At 37.6% G+C, this 23,961-nt stretch overlaps 1 protein-coding gene across 1 annotated transcript in view; it reads right to left on the reverse strand.

Moving 5' to 3' along the window:
* The window catches only part of ppm1j (protein phosphatase, Mg2+/Mn2+ dependent, 1J), a 41,269-nt gene that overhangs the window by 10,645 nt on the left and 6,663 nt on the right, over positions 1-23,961 (reverse strand). Inside the window, exons 2-7 of the mRNA XM_041782965.1 lie at positions 12,749-12,863; positions 7,854-8,183; positions 4,632-4,744; positions 4,280-4,364; positions 2,032-2,150; positions 565-628 (exon numbers count right to left, since the gene is read on the reverse strand). Of these exons, the coding sequence (XP_041638899.1) occupies positions 565-628; positions 2,032-2,150; positions 4,280-4,364; positions 4,632-4,744; positions 7,854-8,183; positions 12,749-12,863 (826 nt within the window). The remainder of the gene's footprint in view (positions 1-564; positions 629-2,031; positions 2,151-4,279; positions 4,365-4,631; positions 4,745-7,853; positions 8,184-12,748; positions 12,864-23,961) is intronic.

Genomic DNA, 23,961 nt, shown 5'->3' on the forward strand with positions numbered 1-23,961 from the left:
TGTATAGAATGGCTGCTACTGGAGTGATTACCTCAGACTTAGCCACAGCGGCGGTTTGTCAGAAATGGACTTTTTTTTTTATTCAAACAAAAGCAAAGAGCCACACTGAAAGCTTTTTTTGTGACAGAAAAGGTGTTTTCACTCTTCCTCTGGTCTGCTTCTGCATGAGTTTGCGATCATGTACCCAACGACGGCTGTCGTGGTAGCTATTAGCTCGGATGTAGCTAATAGCTACCATGCTAATGAAGCTTGCCTTGGCAGAGAAGATGATTTTGCGACTGGCCTTAGCTTCACCACCATTAACAATCTACAGCAGTGGTAGCCTGCCAGCTAAAGAGTAATGCATATACATTCGTCATTTTTGCTTGTTGCTCTGATTGGCCCGTCATGAATGTGACAGACAGAGCATTCCTCCAATTACCTTTTGAGACATCTTTGAAAGGTCCTGCCTTTCCCACATGCTCTTTATGGAATCTTTCCCAGATGAATATGAAATATATTATATTCATGCAGTGGAGATATGAAACGGTCTATCTGGTGTGTATTTCTTTTTATGTTTCTTACCTTCTTACCCTCTCCGTATATGAGTGGGAATTTCAGATCATCTTCAACAATTGTTTTATAAGCCCTGCAACACAACAACACATCAGAAGTTGCATGTTAAACTACTGCTGAATTTCAAAGAAAGTCAGTCATAACAATAATCAAGTGGTGTATAAAAAAACAAGTTATAATTATTTGATAAAAACACAAATTTTGAAAATGATTGTAGCTTTTCAAGTGTTAAAAATAGAACTGCCTGCAGTTATATATGCCTCGATGGGTGTAGATTTTACAGACAGTGAAAGTACAGAGGTGAGTCAGGAAGAAGGGCTGGGATGGTGTCAGTGGTTGCGTGATTGGTAGAAGTCTTATAATCAGGGGTAAACATGAGGCATCCTTGAGTCAGAGAGGACATTTGCACAAAGTCTGAAGAAAATCCCTTATAGGGTTCTTAGGATATTGTGCACACAGACGAGCAGACAGCTCAAAACATGACTCTGTCCTTGGCTATCACGAGAACAGAGGCATAACTACTGCTTTTCTAAGTTTTCATAATCAAAAATTGTATAAATGACGTTTCAAACTGTAGGTTGAGTCTGATGTCACAGATGCCTGGTAACAGCTTATTCAGTCTGGCCCCTCCTGGCCAGCAAAAGTTAGACATGTTACTCACTGGATACTAAATAAATGTTTTTCACAATTGCTCCATTGTGATCTGTGTAGTGCAAATTCTATACATGGAAAGTCAAAAATGGCAGTATTGCATGCCTGCAGTGCTAATCATTCTCTTTCAAGTGTAAAACAGCATTTTCCATGGTAATGCCTCATTTGAAACAGACATGTAATTGGCAAACATTAAATGCTACCTAATATCAGTATTCAGTTTGAAAAATTACCGTTTACAGGTGACATTCAACTGAATAAGATGTTGAAAACAAAGAGAACCCATGAATAGCTTTTGTTTAGTCTGATGAGCAGATTTTGACATTTAATGAAACACTATACACAGAGGTATTTGCAAGGACAGCTTCATCAGCATCAAGGCTTTTGTATGCTTTAAGCTCAATGTCTGAAATTTCTGTTTCAGTCTTCTCTTCACAAGTTTTTCTGTTTGTGAACGCCCTCGAGGTGACACAGCTTTTTTGACAGAGTAACTGACATTGGTGTTACTTTCTCTTTAATTGCTCCTACAAACATCTCGTACATCATTATCAACTAAAATGCATAGCAGCCTAATATCTATAGTAGTGAACGACATTACTGTGACTGTTAGAGGTCTTAAGTTGCTATTATACTTGATTATGTCGGTTGTTTGGATCTACTTGTTCATTTCCTCTTTTTAAATTTACATGACCAAACAGGATGCCGTCTTTATCTTTATATCTGTTTCAAGCTTATCATTAGCCTCTGCTTCTGCTCAGCAGAGAGGAAAGTGTTCATGAGAGTGATTAACTGTGAGAAAGATGATTAAAATATCTCCAGTTTTACCAGCCCGTCATGGTGTGGTCTCTGTAGAGCATCTTTTTGCCCAGCTCGCTGTGCTGGATCCTTCGAGGGAACTCAATGTGAGTGAACTCATTACCCAGGAGCTCCGGCCTCAGGAAGCCCTGGACAGAAAACAAAAGCATTTTCTTAGAAATGTACCCATGGACAGGCTGTCCTGAAATCATCTCGTCTTGCCTGTTCACTTATGAACATCACAGCAGGAGACTTTCACTGTCTGACAGGAGGGGGATGTCAGGAAATGAAGTGATTAGATCAAATGGAAGATAAAGCAATAGAATACAAGTCAATAACAGTTTTGTGCCTTTATGTCTATGTTACATGAAAGTTCATGTATTCACAGAGTCAGCTAATGAGGGGTAAAGAAAATACCTGCAGGCAGAAAAATGTAAGAAGCAGCTCCACAACATGCACGACAAATTTTCCTGAATATCACCAACTATGTTCACATATTGGCTAGGCCAGATTTAATTTAAGGAAAATATGTCAATTTTCTGTAAGGGAATAAGGTAACATTAGGGCTGTCAAAAGATTAAGAATTTCAATCACAATGAATGTCTTCTTATTGCATTTAAAAATTCCATTATTTAGCACTCAGAACTTTTTTTTGTGCCATCCTGGATTTTTTCCTGCTTGGGTACACACCTAATTCTAAAGGCAGATTAAAGATTTTGACATGGAAAAGGAACTTTTCATGGATTGGAAAGGAAGAAAAGTGGACAGTATAAAGGGAAATTTTTGACACAAGCTGCAGCTAACTTTTGTCCTGTCTACTGAGCTGTCTGTGATTTTGAATTGCGAAATAAGACATTAAGGAGCAATGATGGACTTATTTTACATCACTGTGGCTGCAGGGAGACACTGCAGGGTCTTAACCAAATTGTGCTAAAAGGGAATAGAAATCATGCGATTAATTGCAATGTAAAAATTTAATGCAATAATTATTGACTTTAATCAATCATGATTAATGTGATAAATCTTGGCAGCCCTAATTAAAATAGAAAGTATATTGACTTAATAGTGGATAAAAAAAAGAGCTATCAAATTTGTTGATAAATCGCTCATGTCTGATTGCAATCAGCCGAGAGGAAATGGGGAAATGGTCATCACCTCCATTGAGAGCACACCATCCTGTCAAGATTAACGCTGAGGAGTTAAAAAATACTGCAGCAACAGAAGTTTGCAATCTGAAGCACACTAATATAACTAGACATTGGCTGCATCCTGACTCCCCCACAATTGAGGAGTGGGAGGATATAGTTAATGAAATCTATGTCATGGAAAAAATTATCTTTTCACTTCATTTTCAAATGGACAGATTTACACAGCTGTGGTCAAGATGGATTATATACTAACGTCAGCCATAGAGACTTTTCTTGGTATGAATAAACTAATAAGCAGCACACCTACAGACGCACCTGATGTCAACCCCAAAATAAATCTGTGTATGAGAATGCATACATACAGCATACTATTTATTGTATTTCTCTGGGCACACTAATTGTTTCTGCTCTTCAGTCTTACCCGAAAGAAGTAGAAATCTTGTTGTGCTGTCTCTCTGCACTCAACTGTAAATTAAAGACTCTATATAGTTATTAAGTGAAAAGATTTAAACAATAAAGATGTAAAAATGGGAATATTGTGGCAAAAAGAACTCTTAAGAACAGCTATGAGTTTCACTTTTGTCATAATTGGGTTGTGATTGTAGATTAATGAGAAAAAAATGACTGTTAATGACTGTGGCATCAGGCTGCAACATAACAAAACTGAAAAAGTGAAGGAGGTCTGACTTCTTTCCCGATGCACTGTTTGTTTGTGGAAACGTGGTAAATGTCTCTCAATGCAGAAGTTTGTCCAGGAGAAGACGAAGTGTAAGGCTGCATGTGAAACCTACAGTAAGATACAGTAAAGTATATCTACTGTATACTTGAGGTGCATAGCAGCTCCTTGTTATAGCAGCTAACATCATCCACCCACTCTGTGACTCACAGCTACAACCTGTTACTAAAACAGGCCGCGGTTTCACAGTTTATCTAAGTATATAACCGGATGTCCTCTCTTTGCCTTGAGCTGCCTACTCATTATCTAATAGGCATCTTTGTTGTTAGTCAATTTCACCCAAGCTGTAATATTATATTTATACTTCTTATTTTACAGCTTGCTGGGCACTTTGGAGAGACTTAAATTCCTTGAACACTTCTCTGAGTGGCTGATGTGAAATATGGAGGATTACCAGATACTGTAGCCGCTGCCTCTCTGACTCAGGTGTGAACTCATTTGTCATGGGAATAATTTCATTGTTTCGTATGATTATGGCCCTGCAGAGAGAGAGAAAAAGAGAAAAGATATGACTCATTAAGACAGAAGAACATTATGTGTTGTTTGCACAAACAGCTCATATTAAAAGGTTGTAGGGCTGTTAATAGAAAGCTGTATGCTGCTGCAGTGCTCAAAATGAACCCCAGGGGGCACAAGAAGCTACTCTGTCTGAGATTATCCTGGAGTTTGAAGCTCACTGGAGAGATGAATATCAGACATGTCATCAATCCTTGCCTCCAGAGTAATGTTTTGTTTGTTTTTTTTACCTGCTGTCTCCAGCGTTGGCAACGTAGAGTTTCCCCATTAAACTAATAGCAGCTAAGGCACAACAGCCACCAGAGATGGCATAAGACGATTTTTCCTTCTCGATGAGATCATCCTGAAATACAGAGAGAGAACAAATCTGGGTATAAACAAAGGCCACAAAACCTCAGAGGTTTAAGAGTGCACTTTGCCTCCACAGAGGAGATCTCTTCATGCATATTTATACCTGAAACAAAAGAGCTGAGCTAATGAAGGAGGCTTTGAAGAATACATTACCCCGGCTGGGGGTTATTATCAGAGAGAGGTTACATCAGAAAAGACCCTCACTTAGAGCTAATTTAATACAGGAGGCTGGTCACATTTAGCCTGTTCGAATCCTTGTTCTTTAAAAAGATATTATACAAAACAACAAATCCTAATTTAAGCTTGCTTTAATTTAATGATTTTTTTCACTCATCAATTTACACTCAGTACCTAATCATGACAATGTCAAAACAGAATTGCCTAATTTTTTGTCAGTGTATTAGAAATGAAAAAACTGAAATATCACATCAACTCGAGTTTTCAGACTCTTTGCAAAAGCACTTTTTTTGATTGGAGTTGACCTGTGGTAAATGAAATTGATTGGAGATGATTTGGAAATGCACACACCTGTCTATAGAAGGCCTCACAGCTGACAATGCATACCAGAGCAAAAACTTTTTTCAAAGTGGTTCAGAAATGGATGGATAGACTTCTTTAAAGTATTCCATTAAAAAAATACCCCAAAATTGCTTCAAATATTACAAAATGTTTCAGAGAAACTTTTCCATGAACCCTTAACATTCAAATAAAATCTTCTCCTGTAAATTTCTAAAAATATACACAATTTCACCCTAAACCCAAAAATCAAATTCCCCCAAATTTAGAAATATATTCCCCAGAATATTCTTGAAAATTATAATACCCCCCAAAAAGTTGTCCAATCAAATACCTAAAAATTACACTGTAATTACCCTGGAAAAAGTCAAATAAAGTTCCCCAAAATTACAAATAAATTTCCCAAATTTCCATGAAAATACCAAAAATAAATAAAAAGCAACTTCCTCTCTCAAATTTCTCACAAAACTCACCAAAATATGAAAACATATCCCCAAAATTTCCACATTTATACTTAAAAAATTCCAAGCAAACAAAATCTTCAATGAAAATTAAAAAAAAATGTAAAAATCCTCGCAAATTCTCCCAACATTTCAAACACCATTCTGGACGATCATCTAAAAAATTCCAAGGGCAGAAACTATCTCTATGTTGTATCAAAATGTATTGTCCTCCATTGTTCATTTTGTGGACTGAACTATGACTAAAAATGTTCATCGACAGCATTTTTTCCATGACAAAAACTAAACTAAGACAAACAAAAACAGATCTGTGATGTCTAACTGACAAAAACTAAATTTAGTTTTCGTCAAGATGACTAAAACTAGACTAAAATGTAATGTAGTTTTCGGTGGACATTCAAAATCCATGATACTTCTCTACTGGTGGTAAATCTGTCAAAAAAAACAAAAAAAAACAAAACAACACAAAAAAAACAATACAGCTGTATCTATTCTGCCTCTCAGCTGTAGAAAGCAGGGACCCCAGGTTTGGCAGAGTGCATGGAACACACTAACATGATCTGGCACCAGATTTAGGCAAGAAAATAAAAGCTTGGACTAAAAGTAAAGACTAAAATGTGAGAATTGTTTATGGATTAAAACTAGACTAAATCTAAAAAGGATAGAAATAATTTAAATGGGACTAAAACTAAAAGACATTTTGTCTAAAGACTAAGACTAAAAGAAAAAAAAACCTGCCAAAATTAACACTGTTGTCCTCATATATACATGCTGGGTCTTAAAACAGTGATCATCAACTGGCAGCCCAGGGCATCATCAGACCCACCAGAGCTTCACATCCGGCCCTCAGAAGACTTTTAAAATCAAGAAGGAAATGAAGGAAAGAAGGAAAAATATGCTGTGGTATTTTGGGTATGTTTTTAAAAAAATCCCTATAGGTTTAAAACACTGGCTAAACGTTTGATCCATTTTACAGAAATCTATCCATCAGTCATCATTACTGAACAGGATGCAGAATAAACACAAACCCATTAGTCAATTTTTGATTAAAGCAGATGTTTACCACCTCATCTTTCCACTTCAGGCTCTTTGAGAGTTCAATTTTTGCTGCCAGAGAATCACTGTAATAGATTGGTTTCCGGCTCATTGTTTCCTGCTCAATATGCTAACCCTGGAAATATATACCAAAAATATCTCAGTCGCCCCCTAGTGGCAGTTGCAGTTAATTATATAATATTTTATTATTTATATTTTTGAAAGTGGAAAAAGAGAATTAAACAGTAATATCTCAATTGGACCAAAAACATTTATTACATTTAACTTTTTGTGGAGTCTGGCCTTTTCAGCGTCTAACATTGAAAAAAAAAATGGCCCTTGTACAAATGTATTTGAAGACCTGCGTTTTAGGAGGATGATTTATTCTCTGAGCAATGAGTTGTCATGATACTGACTTTACACTTCAGTATGATACTACAAATAATCAAGTAACACTAATACCTGTTTCTATACTGTGGCAGCATAAAAACAGAAGTTCTATTTTTGTTTCAGTTATCAAGTGAACTCCAGAATACGGTCTAAACTGCACAAATGCATTGAAACATTGCCAAGTACTTGTGCACATGACGGATTACTTCCTCTCCTAAAAAACTGACTTGAAAAATAGATGTGGTTATTTAAATCTTCTGCACTTTCAGTGCTAACAGTATTGGAAATAACAGTACATATAAAAGTATCCAGCATTTTTCTGAGCACCATGAATGTCAAGTGACAACAAACTCATTAAAATAGAAACAGACTGAGAATGCATGCCTTGAGACATAGCACAAGCATTGCTTAATTAAATTATGAGGGAGTAAAATCCCCAAAATAAGATCTCACACAAATACTAACAGAATAGTAAAGATCATATTCCCCAAGTGTTTTTAGAAGGATGAAGTTAAAATATCTGTAATGTTGCCATTTGTAGATAGATAAATGTAGACTCTACAATAAAAACAGACCAATAAGTATTTAATTTTCCCTTTTGTATCGTATTGTATCATAATATATTGAATTGAATTTTGTAATGTACAGTACCATGTGCTTGTTTTCTAAGAGATGTTTTTTTGTATATCGTCTACTCACCATCTGTGAGAAGGCCGTCTCTATGACTCCCATCACCAGACCCTCCAGGCTCACCACCTTCTCCATGTGGAAGCGCACTGCGGAGTCGCTGATGGCGTCTGGGTCCTCTGGTTCTTGTGCAGCCCCCTTTTTTGTGTCCGCCTGGTACGGGCTGCCGTTCTTAGCCAGGCAGATGGGAGGTGCTGTGTTTGGGTTCTCCAGCAGGTGGCAGATTTCCCCCAAACGGTCTCTGATGAGGCGGTGAAGAAGCTTGGAGGCCATGATTGCGGCTCCAGAGCCTGCATGTCCATCAAACACGCCCCAGAAGAAGAGGGGGATTCCTGTTCCATCCTGAAAATTAATTAAATATAAAAAAGTATGAAGAAAGTGTAGCAATGACTTTGATAAGGATATAACAAAATCTAAACAATCATGGGTTTGCTTTAGAAACTGCTTGTAAGGTTACGACCCACAGCAGAAGGCACAGATTTGTTTAGATACACAAGCTCTAGGGCTGCAGCTGTCATTATTTTTATACTCAGTAATATGGGCTTTCATTTCATGAACTTCCTGAACCCTAATTTTCAGACATCCAGATCATAGTATTCAGTGGCAAGAGATTAAAAATCTCAATGTAAGCTTCACCTTTGATGATTCAGTGGAACAATTCAGGTATGGAATATTTGGGATTAAGTGGTGAAAAGATCCTGATATGTTGAGTTTATCCTCTTCTCCCATGATGCACTGTGATGAAGAGGTGTTGCTGCCTTTGTGTTCGCAGGCATATTTGCAAGCAGAATGGACTAACTAACAGATGAACAGGTTTACTCCTTGGATGACAGATACGAGAGGGGGAGGGGTGCTACAAAGGATGATGTCATTCATTTACATCCAATGGAGGTGTTTGTTTCTGTGTGTGAAGGCTTAGTTTGTCTAAAACACACGAGACATGAAGGATAAATGCTTTAAAAAGAAGATTACAGAACCACAGTGACAGACAAATATCTTTGCCTGTGCTCTATAGACTCTTAACACCCAGTTCTTATGAAACACCGGGTCAACGAGACAAACCTGTTAGGTGTGTCCATGTTTGACTTCACATATTTTCCTTATGAGAAGAAAAATATTCACTAGGGATGCTTAGATCAGGATTGTTTTGCAGTCAGTATGATCACCAATCTCCTGTGAGAGAATTCACTTGATATAGATTTTTGACCTTATGTCTTATTCTGATATAGCAGCTGGTTTACAGTTTGTCAGTCTACTAAGCTTTGCAGTGTGCTGAAACTTCCTACAGGTGGCAGCGTAACCTGATTAAAGGAGCACAAAAAATCCTCCTTCTCATCCTTCAGTTTAGTTTTAATTCCTTTTTACTGCTGGTTTGTTGGTTTAGTTTTACTTTTGCAAAAATGCTTAGTTTTATTTTTTAAAATCAGTTTTAGGGTTTTTTCAGATACATGTAAGGGTTGAGTGAACATCATACATTTTTAAAAACATATTCTAACAGGCTACACTTCATTTATCATTTATTTATTTAAAGATGATGTCTGAATACGACTCCGGACATAAAACTACCACTGTGTGAAGTCTTAACCAACTAAACAGGTCATTTAAACTCCCGAGACTTGGGTGTAAGTGCCAGTCAGAATGGTTGTGTCAATGACTAAAACTAAGGATATTTTGTCTCTATTTCTATTCTATTTTAGTTAGTTTTATAAGCCTACTGTACAGTTTTAGTTTTAGTTTTTTGGTTAAGCTTAGTTTTTATTTAGTTTCAGTTAACTAAAATGATTTGTACATTTTAGTTTTAGGTATTTAGTTAGTTTTTTTTAACTATAATAACCTTGGTCAACACTGTGCTTTTGCTTACTATATTCAACAAATTGCATAAATTATTTCAGCTGATTACTAACAGACTGATGAAAGTATTATGCCTTCACGATTGACACTCCACAGAGTATGCCAGTGTTAATTTTATGGACTAAAATTATTGATAAAAAATTTTCAACTACTGTTTTTCCATGGTGAAGATGAGTATAAAACGAGCTGAAAATAGATCTAGTATGTTTAGTTTTTGTCAAGGAGTCTAAAACAAGATCTATGTATAAGATGTTTTTTTCAGACATTCAAAGTTTGGTATGATGATATGAGAGAGCACAAGCTGTTAGGCAGGGTGAATTTGTTGCTCCTCTGCCTCTCAGCTGTAGAAAGCAGGGGTACCAGGTCTTACAGGGTGCATAGAACACAGAAGTATGATTCACAACAAATGCAGACAAAGAAAATGTTTAGAATTTTGACTAAAGCCTCAGGACTTTTTATGGACTAAACTGGACTAAAATATTTTATTAGTTTTGTCAACCAAAACTAGACTAAAACACTCGAGAGAAGAAATGACTTAAAAGTGACCAAAGCTTAATTGCATATCAAGTTAGCGACAGACTAAATTTAAAATAGCTTTGAAAATGAACTCTGCTGTCAGCTAAAATAAGTGAACTAACTTGTTTTAATCTGTCGGTTTCAATGAGGATTTCAACACAGATTCCAACAGGGATGCACGGTTATTCGATTCTTGCAAATATTTAATATGACAATATTTACAAACTCATTTAAGATGATACTAAGACGATACAGACATTTTAGACCATTTTATTTTGTAAATAACAGAGGAGTGTCTCCTGTGAGGAGAGAGGCTGAGGGAAGCAGAACTGAGAGAGGAGTGGGGAAGTAGACAGTCTGGTAGAGATTCATTCAAAATGTTCAGGGCTCACTGCATGCTTCCTTGAGTGTGTTGTAACCTAGGCAACCACCTATACTTGTAATGCATTTGTACATTTTCTTAGTATTTAAGGCCATTATGATACTTGTATATACTGCCGATACGTATCGCTGATATATCGGCTGTTAATATCTGCAGAAATGTTAATGTGGTGATAATTACCTTTTAAACCTAAAATCTGCTCAAACAGAAATCATGATGATAATATTGTGCATCCCTACATTGGATTATTATTCTTTTTATTTTTTTTGTTACAAAACTGACTCAAAGTTTGCTGCTTTAAGAGAACGACTGAACAGCAACAGTCAGAGAAGAAACAGCAGCAGACAAGCTTACAGCAGACAGCTGAAAGCATTTCAGTTTAATTAGATTTACAGGGCTGATGTTCTTAACATTCAGTTAGACTTTATATTTACACTACCACACACACAGAGCTTCTCAGCCACAGAAATCACAGTATTGACCAAGTGACTGGACTGGTGACCTAATATTTTGATCACTTTATACATACTGGCCTAACGATAGTTAGCTGATCAACCAGGGTATGGCAAAGTTTTGCAGAAGACTTAACATATTCTGTTTGCTTAAGCTTTGGATTAACAAACTTTGCAGGTAAAGGACAACTACAGCATTTAACTACATCTGAAAACACCTGAAAATTGTTGCACTTCTTCCCTGTTGCACCAGGAATGAGGTGGAAATGCATGTCAGTGGATTTTGAGGAGTCAGTAAACAATTGCAAACCTTTGAAAACTGACATCATCCATGGGTTATAGCATTGACTGTACACTAACAGACAGCATACTAGGGCTGGGAAATTAATCAAATTAAGATCAAATCTCAGCATGTCTTAAAGCAATTTTAAAATAGCAGAAGGTGCAACATTTCTTTGGTCTGAAATGTGTTTCAAAATATCAGTTTAATATATTTTGATGCAGGATGTTAAGCTCCTGACATCATGCAAGAGTCATCCTTTTTGAAGAATACTTTGCAAAAAAACCACACTCAGCTTCTTCCTGCTGTACAAAGATGAAGCCAGAAACTCATGTGACAAACACTGACTTAATATCAATTTGGAACAAATTAAGAAGATTAATGCTGTGGGGGATTTATGCAGTTTAGTTGATATGTTAAATTTGTGTTTTGATCCCCTAGTGCAGAGACTTTAGTTCCAAATTTGCATTTTCTTAAGACAAATTTGAATGTGAACAAACCTGGTGGATTGAAATCTCACTACTCACAGTTACTGAAAGTTCAGTGACTTTTGTGTTTGTCTTATTTCCTCTCTCCACTTCTGCTGAAGCCCAGGCGTTTTCAGAGGGCATTTCTGGGACAGTGCAGTAACAAAGCTTTTCTGTCTTTACACTTTCAGTCACACATACTGATACCATGATATCAACTGTCCTCTTCTATCGTAAATATCATGGCTTCTTTGAACTGGACTTCTGCAAGTCCAGTGCAAGCACGGCGCTGCAGGAGCTGTCAACTGTGGCATTTTAAATCTTACTATAGTACCAAAAAACTTTGAAAAGAGATAACTTCACAATAAAATGGCTGCATAGTAACTGTCAGGATACAGCTTCAGTTGAGAAAAAAATATTTTGATTTTAAAGTTTGACCCATGTCTCATATCATCATAGAGGGCAGGGGGGTTTATGAACTTTGCTGTGGGAAGTCAGCGAGAGGAGCTCTTAATGTTTTGGCTTCCCTTGAGGCAAGATATGTCATTGTCCATTATGTATACAGTTGTATTGCTTGGATTTGACTCTGATGCTGTATTAGGCAGAGCTCACACAAAGTTATCTCACAGATAAATCATAAAGCACAGAATGATAGTGTTCAGGATATATGATAGGATAGTCTGGTGAAAAACTAGAAGTCCCACAAGGACTGGAGGGGAAAAAGAATTAACAAGGCAAATCCGTCAATACAGTAAAGGATATGAAGACACTACAATCAGGTATCAGATAACTTTAAATCATGCACAGATTCAATTATAATCCAAATGCATTACTCAGACTTAATTGGATTTTTAGGAGATTTGTTGACTGAAGCCGCCTGCCTTTGCTAACATATTTTTCCCCTCTTTCAGTGCCCCCTGCTCTGATTCCTGACCCCAGCCCCCCCATCCCTCGCTCACCCCGTTGTCTTCCAGCAGAGTGGAGTTTCTGTGTTTGCCGCTCGGCTTCCTCACAAACAGCTTCTCGCAGGATGCCTGGTCCTCGTTCAGCATGCTCTTCCCCGCATTGATCACCCTGATGGAGACAGAGGAGAGGGAGAGAGGCGAGAATGGAGTCAGATGATTTATAGTGCTCGCTCTCACTCCTCTAACCGCATGAAAACATAATAGCAACCAGGAAGATGGAGCGAGTGGAAGAGTACGAACAAAAAAGTGGGGCAGGATGCAGACAGGTCCCAGAGGGAACTTGTAAGAGGGATTAAGTGTTTTTTATTATGAGCTGATGTCTGTGGAGGATAATGGATTCAGAGTAATGCACTGTTTCAGACAAGAGCAGCAGCAGCTCTGCAAGTGTTTCCTGCAGCAGCATTCAGAAAAATGAGGCAGGGAAATGTGTGATGAAGATGTACAAAAATGTGTCAGGACCCTTAAGTACAGACATAAAACCCTATATTTTTAACAACCCCAATTCCAAAAAAGTTAGGGTACTACATAAAATGTAATCACAAACAGAATGCATAGTTTATTCATAATGAAAAAAATAAACAAAATATAAGATCATGAAACTGACACAAAAATATTTTAAATTTGATGACAGCAACACTTCTCAAAAAAGAAGGAACGAGGAAAGAGACAGCAGGAAAACTGTTACTGATGAAAAACAGCTGGAGAAGCATTTAAGCATTTAACCTTTAAAAAAATCAACAGGTGAGTTAGATGACTGGGTATTAAAGGAGCATTTTAAAGAAGCAGAGTCTCCCAGAAGTAAAGATGGGTAGAGGTTAACCTATTTGCAGAAAACTGTGGAAAAATTCTGTATGGGCTCATGGACACGTCCAAAAATCAGTACCTGCCAACAAAGTTAGCCTTGCCATCCACAAATGCAAGTTAAAGCTGTATCATGCAAAGAAGAAGCAATATGTGAGCACAATCCAGAAACGCTGCCATCATCTCTGGGCCAAAGCTCATTTAAAATGGACTGAGCCAAAATGGAAAACTGTGGTCAGATGAATCCAAATTTGAATAAACTATAGATGCCATTTCCTGCTGTCTAAAGAGGAGGGGGACCATCTAGCTTGTTTTCAGTGCACAGTTCAAAAGCCTGCATCTTTGATTGTACAGGGTTGCATTACCTCCAATGGTGTGGGCAGCTCACACATCTGGAAAGGAACTATCAATGCTGAAAAGTATGTTGCAGCTTTAGAGCAACATACGCTCCCATCCAGGCAGCATCTCTTTCAGGGAAGGTCTTGACTGGTTCGAGAAAATACTAAACTGCATCCATTCACAGTAGAAGAATAGAAGAGTCTGAGTGCTGAACTGACCTGCCTGCAGACGAGACCTTTCACTGTCTGCAGTGATACAATTTCTTAGTTCCAACATCTGCAAAACTGCAGCAGCTGCATCATGAAATCTCAACATTGAGATTGCCACTTTTTACATTTGGCACATTCTTAAAGTCCAGCTTTGACCTGTTTTGTCTCTATTAATGCAACAGCAGAAAAGGTAAGATATAAGTCCTTACATTTTCACTTCTTTGGTATAATGATCGTAATGTCTGCCGTAGATATATTATTATTTGCCCTACATTTACTTAGTAAGACCTCTAACAAAATATGCCATGCACTGGTAGCAGTGCTAAACATTGCACATTGACTTTATTAAGCTTTTGCCATACCTCTCATTAGGACATCTATTGGTGTCTATTATTTCAATTGGTCTAAAAACAATAAGGTGATTGCTTTAATTTCACATTTTATTTAGAAATATAATCTTCTCTTCCCTATGTCAATGAAACTCTTTTGCATTTAAACATATATAGATAGACATTAATTCATTTAATGCCTCTATAAATCTCCCTCTGCAGTCTTGAAGTTAATTATTAGGCCAAATATCAATTCTTATATCTATACCTACAGTAAATCACAATGTGCTCAAATTATCATAATGGTCAGTCATATTGTGTTATCACTAGCAAAAACAGAACCTCAAGCAGAATTGACACCTGAGCATGTCTGGTACCTGCATTGGTAAATGTTTTCAACTTTCACAAGCAGCTAATTGCATCAGTTTCTTTGCATTTAGTGGATTTTCAGGACTTTATTTTATTTGTTTTGAGCAGCTTACTGCTGCATCTGTAGATAAGACTGGTGAGACGGAGCTAAACCAATACAGTCTTTGACTTTAAATCAAATAAATAGAATTGTTAGGCCTAAGTAACCACACATCCCTTAAAATCCTCAATGGGTTTGTAACTTCAAGAGAGCCATTTTATATTACTTGAAGTAATTTCATCAATTTTTAATGTAAAAATGTGGACAGCTTTAACTGTATTACCACGCAATGATTATATCTCTGAGCCAAAGACCAATGCAGACTTGACATTGACTTTGATGGATGACACAATTACACAACATAGTTTAAGAATCTCATTGATTTTCCTCCTTTACTGGTGTGAACTGAAGATAGCTGAAGCCTGAAACAGTAGAAAAATCCTCAATGCTGCAGCATGTTTCACTAAATGTGTCCAAGTACATGCAGCTTGTCTACATCATAGAAATCCACTGACATGCTGCTTTAAGCTGCCACATGAGGCTGAATGGAAAAGCTGCAGATTGGAGCTCATGCTGGCGTATTACGTAACATTTTCAGTTTCAATTAGAGATAAGTGCCACATTAGCTGAATAATACACCATAATGTCTGTTGCGCAATTTCAGGAATTGAAGTATTGTCATTAAGATTCATTCAAAACTTCTCTGGAGGAGAGCGATTACTGCTGGGGTTTTATAAGGATGAGAAAAGAAGAGTTAAAATAAAAATGATGGTGTTTGGAGAGGGACAGAGGGAAAGTGTGCAGTCAAACAAAAAGGACATGAGAGAAATCCAGAGTAAAATCTTTGACCTCTCACTCCTCAAATATTCAGCTGATTATAACAGCAGCAGAGAATGATCATCGCATGGCATTAAGCTGTAATATTAGAGAGCAACAAACATGAAACACAACATGCAACTGCAGCCCAAATCTGGATTATAAAAAGCCCTTTCACTTTGTAATCAGCTGAGAGCAGTGGACGGTCCATCAGTGTCCTCAAATGAACCCATGCATTATGACTGATGACAGGTTAGAGTCATGTGACTGACAACTTTACAGCTGAAAGAAAGCAAAAATAGACTTTTTTGCTATTTACAGCTCCTGTGAGCTGTTTGTGGTTTGCAGAGTTTTATACTAAGCCTTGTGGACAGAGTGTGCCCTCCTACCTTTTTGCTGATTTTATTTTTTTTAGCAATAAATCTCCTCCTAGGGTATACTTTCAACATAGATTAAACTATTTATTGCAAAACAGAAATAAAGTGACTGTTGCTGACAGCTCTGTTACATACATACTCTCTGGGTTAGCTGAGCAGCATGCCACAGCTTTCCAGGGAGCACAATGCTAAATCTCCTATATGAGAGTGCACAGAAAGCTTCAGGCAAGAAAGAAAGGGCTGGGTGCAACACACTGTGATCAGCACTGGTATGGCAGCAATCAGAAAAAAGGCAGTTTTATTTAAACAGGCAGCCTTGTTGTGAGAGTGACTGATGGTGAATGAGTGGAGGCACTAACACTGCTTCAATCAGCAGGCTGTCAGTAGCACATATGACCACCTAAACTGTCTGGACTTCAGTGAGGCCTCATAATATGCAACCTCAACCTTAGTTTAGTTTGTTGTAGGGCTGATTTCCATTCAGATGTGCAGCCCTAAGCTGAGAGTCTGTTGGTTATCCTTAAACTGTATTGCTGGGTCAACGTGCCTCCATCATGCCTCTACATGGAGCGTCCCTGAGCGTAAGGGGCAACTCCCTTCCCCATTGTGGTAGCAAAAACAGCAAAGATGTTTGAGTCTCTGAGCAAACCATAAAGAAAAAAAAGAGCCATCTCATCAATGTGAGCACAGAGCTGAAAACAACAAACCCAGAGGGACTTTGACTCATTCTCTTTATCACACACCTTCACTTTGGAAAATGTAAAAACAAAAGCTGTTTCACCAGCCTCAAAATAAGAAATGATAACTGAAATTTATGAGCAAAAGCACATTTTTCCATTTTTATAATCAAAGCATTGAGATTAAAAATCCTCTAGTCAGGATCTGGTTTCAGCCTAGGAGAGGAGATGAAAAGCCAGAGGAGGTATTTCTGCATTTTTTCAAAACTCCATAATCAATAACACTGAGCTTTTCACAAATACAGATTGTGTCTCCTGCTATGAGATGTTAGACCTTTAGACACATAATTTAAATCAAATCAGTGGCACACAAAAGATTGTTTATGAAAAGTTTTGGGAAAATATTGGCATTGAATACAGCAGAATACTGTTCAATTATTGGGAAAAACTCTGCTGAGACAGTCTTCTTCCTTACAGCCATGACTCTTACAAAGTCACCTTTTTTTAAATTTATTTTTGGGCATATTATGCCTTTATTGGAAGAGGAGGATAGTGGACAGAATCGTAAATAGGGACGAGAGAGCTGAGGAGAGACATGCGAGAAAGTGTCACAGGCCAGATTTGAACCAGGGCCGACCGCATACACTGGGTGTGCCTTAAACCACTGGGCACCCAGAAAGTCACATTTTTAAAAACATTAATCCATTAAACATTAATCAAAGTGTGAATAGGCAGGTTAAAGCTGGCAACCTCAGTAAATAAGGGGACTTAAATGTCAGATTGTGATGTGTTTTGGTCAGATTAGTAAAATGACTACCAGACAAAGGAAAGAAACTCAATAAATACAGTGAAATAGATACACCAGTTTTGTTTAAAAGATTAACTTTTATAGTTGTACTTCCTCTATTATAACAGGACAGCATCAATAAGATCTTGGATTGTTAAGGAGTACTGATGAGGCTTTTAATATCAATTAGATTTATTCAAATGAACTGCTCAAACAAATCTAAAAATAAGCCTTATATGAAAGTTGACTTTCCCACCTCAGCAGCCAAGCGGGGGTTTTCAGGGCAGCTTAGGGTTCTGTCTGACACAGACAGAGCAGGCTGTGAGCCTAAATCCTTGGATGGATTGTTGATCAATCCATTTTGACAAGGTGAGACCAGGAGGTGAATCCGAGTCCTTTAGGAAGTTAAGACTCCATTGTTAAGAACTTTAGAGCACTAAAACTAAAAGTTTATCTTCCTTGTGCTCCTTTTAGAGTTAGTGTTAGAGGATCAGGATCAGGATAAAATTTTATTATGGCCTTAGCACCGTAACAATATAAGTCATGAGTTTTGTGTAATGTTGCACCTCTGGTTGGTGACAGTTTCGTGACATTAGTGTACATTTCAGTCCGTTAAAAACTCCACTTAGGATCTTGAAGCATTTTTAGACTAGTCTGAGAATGTGGAGCCAAAACCTGACAATGAAGATGTCTTAAACTGTTGAGGCTCTAAATGAATGAGCTAAAAATAGTTTTTTCACATGTTTTGAGAGGAGACGGGGCTGAATTTAGAAGCTCATGACTAGATATTTTCAGAGTAAAGCGGTTTCAGCACTCTCTCAGGCAGGAATCTTTAATTATGCTGTGTTGTGACAGCAGTCACATGCGCTCAATGAGCTGTAATTGAACATAATATCTGCTGCGTGGGAGGATGTGATTCTAAATCAGGACCTCAAGTGTTCCTAGCGTGACTTCACTCTTTCACCTCTCTGCGTTTCAGTCATATGTTTCAGCAGCTTGTGACTGAAAACCATACAGCTCATGTTTACTTAAAAAAAAAACAGTGTTTCTCTGTCTGAACCCTCCTGCACTGAGAGTTTCTTATGCAAGGAGAGTTTGAAAGAGGAAGTTGGTACTTCCAGTGAATTCTTTAAGTGCGTCTGCTTGACATTAACGTCATAGATTTGAAGAAAATGAAGGTAATTTTTGGTGTTTTTGTCTCCTCCCTGGAAAAAGACACATTGTGTGTTAAAGTGTGGTTAAAATGTTGTAATGCATGTTGTGCCATGTTGAGCTCTGCAAAAAAGGCTGGGCTGAGTCAGAGACAGATCTGCAGAGCATCTAATCTAGGGAATTAAACACCTTGGGAATAATCCATGAACATTTTAAGCATTTGATTTCCATTTAACAACTAATTTAACAAGTACACTGTAAAACAAAATAAGTTGAGCTTACTTAAAAAAAAATCTTGTTGCCTCAGAAATAACAAGTAAACTACACTTAACTTTTGTGAGTTAAAAAACATGTTTATTTTTAGTGCATAGTACTTGTTCTACATGAGCTATTTAAGTATTCACAACTAGTTTCAAATCAATTATTTTAAGTGCTCAAAACTGAGATTCAAATGTTAATTTAAGTTTGCAGGACTTAGGCTAAATCATCTACTTTGAGTGTGCAATACTTAATATTTTTAGTGCACTGTAAACACAGATAAGTTCATAGCACTCAAAATGTCATAGTCAACTGATTACCTTAAAACATCAAATAGTACTCACTGCAAAACTTTTTTAAGTGATCATTTCCCCTAAGGTGGACTAACTTATGCCACCATTTGCAACAATGGCTGTTAGTGACCCACTGAACCAGTAGTTGATATTTCATTAATGTCAGTGTGCCATCCAACATTCATAGATGTTAATAACGTTAACATCACTCCCTATGTAATAGAGACAGCAACTTCACTCGTGGTGCATTTTATTTATTTATTTTATTCAACCTTTATTTAGCCAGGAAAAAACCTCATTGAGATTAAATATCTCTTTTCAAGAATGTTCTGGCCAAGACAGCAGCAGCAGACATAGTGCATATGGTTTAGTGCCCGAAGGCATTCTGGGAAAACTGCAGATTTGTCATAACTCAAATAATTTGAGTAATAATAAAAATACTTAAATTGTTTCACTTAAAACTAAAATGAGTTCCATCAGCTCATAAAAATAGAGTTGACATCGCTGTAAACACAGCTCCATTTTACCCCCTTTTTACTTAATTTGTTTAAACCAAGTAAACTAAAGTATTTAGAACAGGTTATAAAAAACTGAGTTAGTTCAACTCAATGTTTCTGAGTAAAATTGATGTTGCGTTTTACAGTGTATGACCATTTCTTTGGTATGGGTTTGCATGTTTTTTCTGTATTTTTGTTGTTTGTTGCATTCAAAATAAAGTATCTTATTGAAACTAATCCCACATTTTGGCCTCTTTACTGGTGTTTTTGTCACTGTGATTTTAATATGGGTTAATATGAGTGTAAAACCAGCATGGTTATGAGAGAATTTTGAATATTGAATGCATACCTACAGTCTTTTTGCTAAAAGTATTTTACCTATAGCGTAAATCATTTACTAACTACAAACAGTATAGTCTGTGAATTTCTTTTGAGGAAGAGGAAGTTGCTCCACACAACTGCAAGGCCTATAGTACACAATAACCTAAAAACCATCAGGTACTGATGTTGTCAGAACACAATAATAGGCTTCAAATGTTTTTCTCACCACTGATTCAGGATCTATTCACAGACCCTAAAACTTAAAAACTGTGAATGCTGACACATGGTGTGAAAACTTTTATTAAAAAAAAAAAAAAAACAAGGGCAGAAACCTTACACTGTACCACAAAGCAACACTCAAATTTTTCTGAGGGTTTTTTCATGACACATTGAAGCTATTTTCACTTCAGCTTTCTCACAGCTTCAAAATGCTTGAGTCTGAGGGCAGCAGTGGCCAAACAGTTGGTGACCCACTTTCAGAAAATCTGCAGTCCTTACAGAATAGGTAGCCAACGTTTGGCCATCAGACAATTAAACATGTCAGTAAATTCTTCTTTTCAAAAAAAGTTTAAGCTGAATAAAAAGGGTCACATTTTTAATTAGTCCTCTACAGCAGTGTTTCTCAACCATTTTTCCTAGGAGCCCCCCTACATGTACCTCCAAAAAGCAGAGCCTACCCCAAGGACCCAAGGGAGAAGAAAAAGTGATACACTGCCACAAAAATCAACATAGATTTTTAAGAGTTTCACAGATAAAACCCTAAAAAGGCCTATGCATGCTTTACTTATCAAATGGTCTTTGTATAAACTACTTAATAATTGATTTATTATGGTTTTAACCAATACTTGCAAATCTAATTTTGGCAGCCCACAATGCTTTTTATCAATGTTCTTACCTTTCGGGGGCAGTCAAGCAACATTATCCTCCATAAAATCCACTTGACTCTCTATCTTCCTCCCACCACCAAAAACATGCTCGTTAGATTAACTGGTGACTCTAAATTGACCGTAGGTGTGAGTGTGATCGCCTGGTTGTCTGTCTCTGTATGTCAGCCCTGTGATTGACTGGCAACCAGTCCAGCGTGTACCCCGCCTCTTGCCCAAAGACAGCTGGGACCGGCAGGCTTCACTTGACTCAAAGTCAGTGTTTGTAATACAACAATAAGAAAGAGACTGGGCAAAAATGGCATCAATGGGAGAGTTCCAAGGCAAAAAAACCACTGCTGACCAAAACAACACAAAGGCTCATTTCACATTTGCTAAAAAAACATCAAGAGTTTGGGGAAAATATTCTGTGTTCTGTTACATCTGGCATAAAACTAAAAACACTGTACCAACAGGCAAACATGGAGGTGGTGCGTGATGGTTTGGGGCTGCTTGCTGTAATTGTTGGAACCATGCATTCTGCTCTATATTAGAAAACCCTGAAGGGGAATGTCTGTCCATGAGTTTGCGACCTTAATCACAAGCGCACTTGGTTAATGCAGCAGGACAATGATCTGAAACACACCAGCAAGTCCACCTGTGAATGGCTCAAAAAGATAAAATTAAGGTTTTTAGTCTAAGCCTGGACTTAAATCTGATTGAGATGCTGTGGCATGACCTTGGAGAGGCCGCTTATGCTCAAAAACCTTCCAATGTAGCTGAATCAAAACAATTCTGCAAAGAAGAGAGGGCCAAAATTCTTCCATAGTGAGATGAAAGACTCATTGATAATGATGGCAAGCGCTTGCAGTTGTTGGTGGCACAACCAGTTATTAGGTTTGGTGGGAAATTACATTTTCACGTAGGGGCAGGTAGGCTTGTGTGGCTTTTTTTTCCTCTGGTTATCTTTGTCTAATATTACAATATGTCTGACAATCTGAAATATATAAATGTGACAAATAGGCAAAAATATAAGAAATCAGGAAGGGGACAAATATGTTTTTATATCAATGTATTACTGGGATTGTTTGTATGCCTAGTTTGCGTTAAAAAGAGAGCATTTTAAGCAGAGACTCGACTCTACTCATGTCCTTTTATGACTTTGAATGTTTGCCTCCTCTCTCTCTCTCATGATCTCAGTGCCTGAAAGCTTGCCTGCATATTAAACTGTATTAGATTACCATTTGACAAAAGCACTTTGAGAGGCCTGCTGTTAGTGCTAACACATTAATGCTGATGCACTGTTGTGCAGCATCATTACAATCTTAATTAGACACATTATCTGGAGCATCCTTAGCTTTTGTGTCAATAAAACCACACAGATTTTAAATGAAACATTCATTTTTTTCTTGCTACATTTTGACACAATCACAGAACTTGAAGCAAAGAGTTGCAACCAATGCAAAAACAGTCAGTCTACATCAGGTTGAGTGAAAAGATGGCTGAAACAGCCCAGTGACTTCAGATTAACCCAGCAACAATGCCTTTGCTCATTACAGCCAGAATGACGAACTGACTCTAATGAAGTGATATCAAAGAGGGGAGTCTGATTGTAAGCCAGCAGGGAGGCCTCCAACTGGAAAAATACCGGCTTCGCACGGCATGGCCATCATTGTTTCTGCTCATTACTGCACGGAAGGAGTACACAGCACCAAACAAACGGGATGGACTGCTAATCAGTGCTTCAGTACATAAACGCCACTGAATAAAGATTAGAATTTCAGCCACAGAGATCTGAAGTGAAGCTGCAGAGCTGAACAGTGAGTCCACACATCACAGTTAAACACTTTTGAGAGCTCTGGATTATCTAAACAGAGACGTATGAGCTGTTTGAGTGAATAAATTACTTCATCAATCAATCCTAAATCAAGCCAGACTAACATTTCTAAAAGAAAACATTTATAACCTGATTACAGCAGTACTGTTGAATTAATGCTGCTTCAGAGAGTTGACTGACTATTTTATGTCTTGGGTGCAGATTGTCTAGAAAGCCTAGAAAGCAGAGGAATCTAGAGTTGCAGCATAGATGCAGTGTCAGCGATGTCATCCATTAGTTTCTGAAGAGGGGTGCTGAACCCCAGAGATGGTGCCAGACTGGACATGTTGGCTCCCGCTAATGGGGCTTTTCCACTTAGTGGTACCACCCTGACTCATCTCTCAACTTTTTTGATCTTCCATCCAGGGATCATATCTGATACCTTGTACTTTTTGGAGGGCATCGCCTCTGGCAAGGTGCCAAGTGAGCTGAGCCAAAACTAAAATGTGATGCCAAGACACCGCCAACCACTGAGTGGTCAGAAAGTATCTTCATTAGAAATATCAGGAGTTGGATACCCAACAGGCACCAAACATCATTGCCATTGGCTTCACAGTGCTGTTTGACTTCCCAAACTCTCCCATACTTTTCTATAGTATTTCTATCATGTATCTTTGCTGTGAGAAAATGCCACAGGCTGAGCATCAGGTACACTATCGCCTTAATGTCCTCCATTATTTTTGTGTCGGCCACCAAATATTTTGATAAATCCAGAAACAAACAAGAGGTGGAGCTGAGGCAGGCCTTCAGCCTTCTACCAAACAGCTACTACATACCGGCCTGTCAGTCATCACATCTATGCCCCTCCCTTTGCAAATCTATGCACAACTCTTAAGTCTTAAAATCATCAAAGCAAGCATATTAGAGAAAAATATTACCATTTATTCAATGCATACCAAAAAGTAGGTATTGATTGCATTTTCTTACAGGCAGTAAACACGTCTACTTCATGTCCGCATGTCTGGTTATTGAATCATATGCACAAATACATGACTTAAATATGGTCGACTTTTAGTCTAAACCTTGCAAAATTTAAACTTAACATCAAAATATAAAATTATGAACATGAACTTTGAAGAAAAGTATAATTTTATCCATTAAAAACTTCCCAAAAATGTGTTTTAAATAGCCATGCAGAAGCATGTTTGGGCAGAAATTGGGGCTGAAATAGGCGTGTGAGGTGAGTAAGCCTGCCTGAAGGCA

This window comes from Cheilinus undulatus, linkage group 3, assembly GCF_018320785.1.
Source record: "Cheilinus undulatus linkage group 3, ASM1832078v1, whole genome shotgun sequence".
NCBI lineage: Eukaryota > Metazoa > Chordata > Actinopteri > Labriformes > Labridae > Cheilinus > Cheilinus undulatus.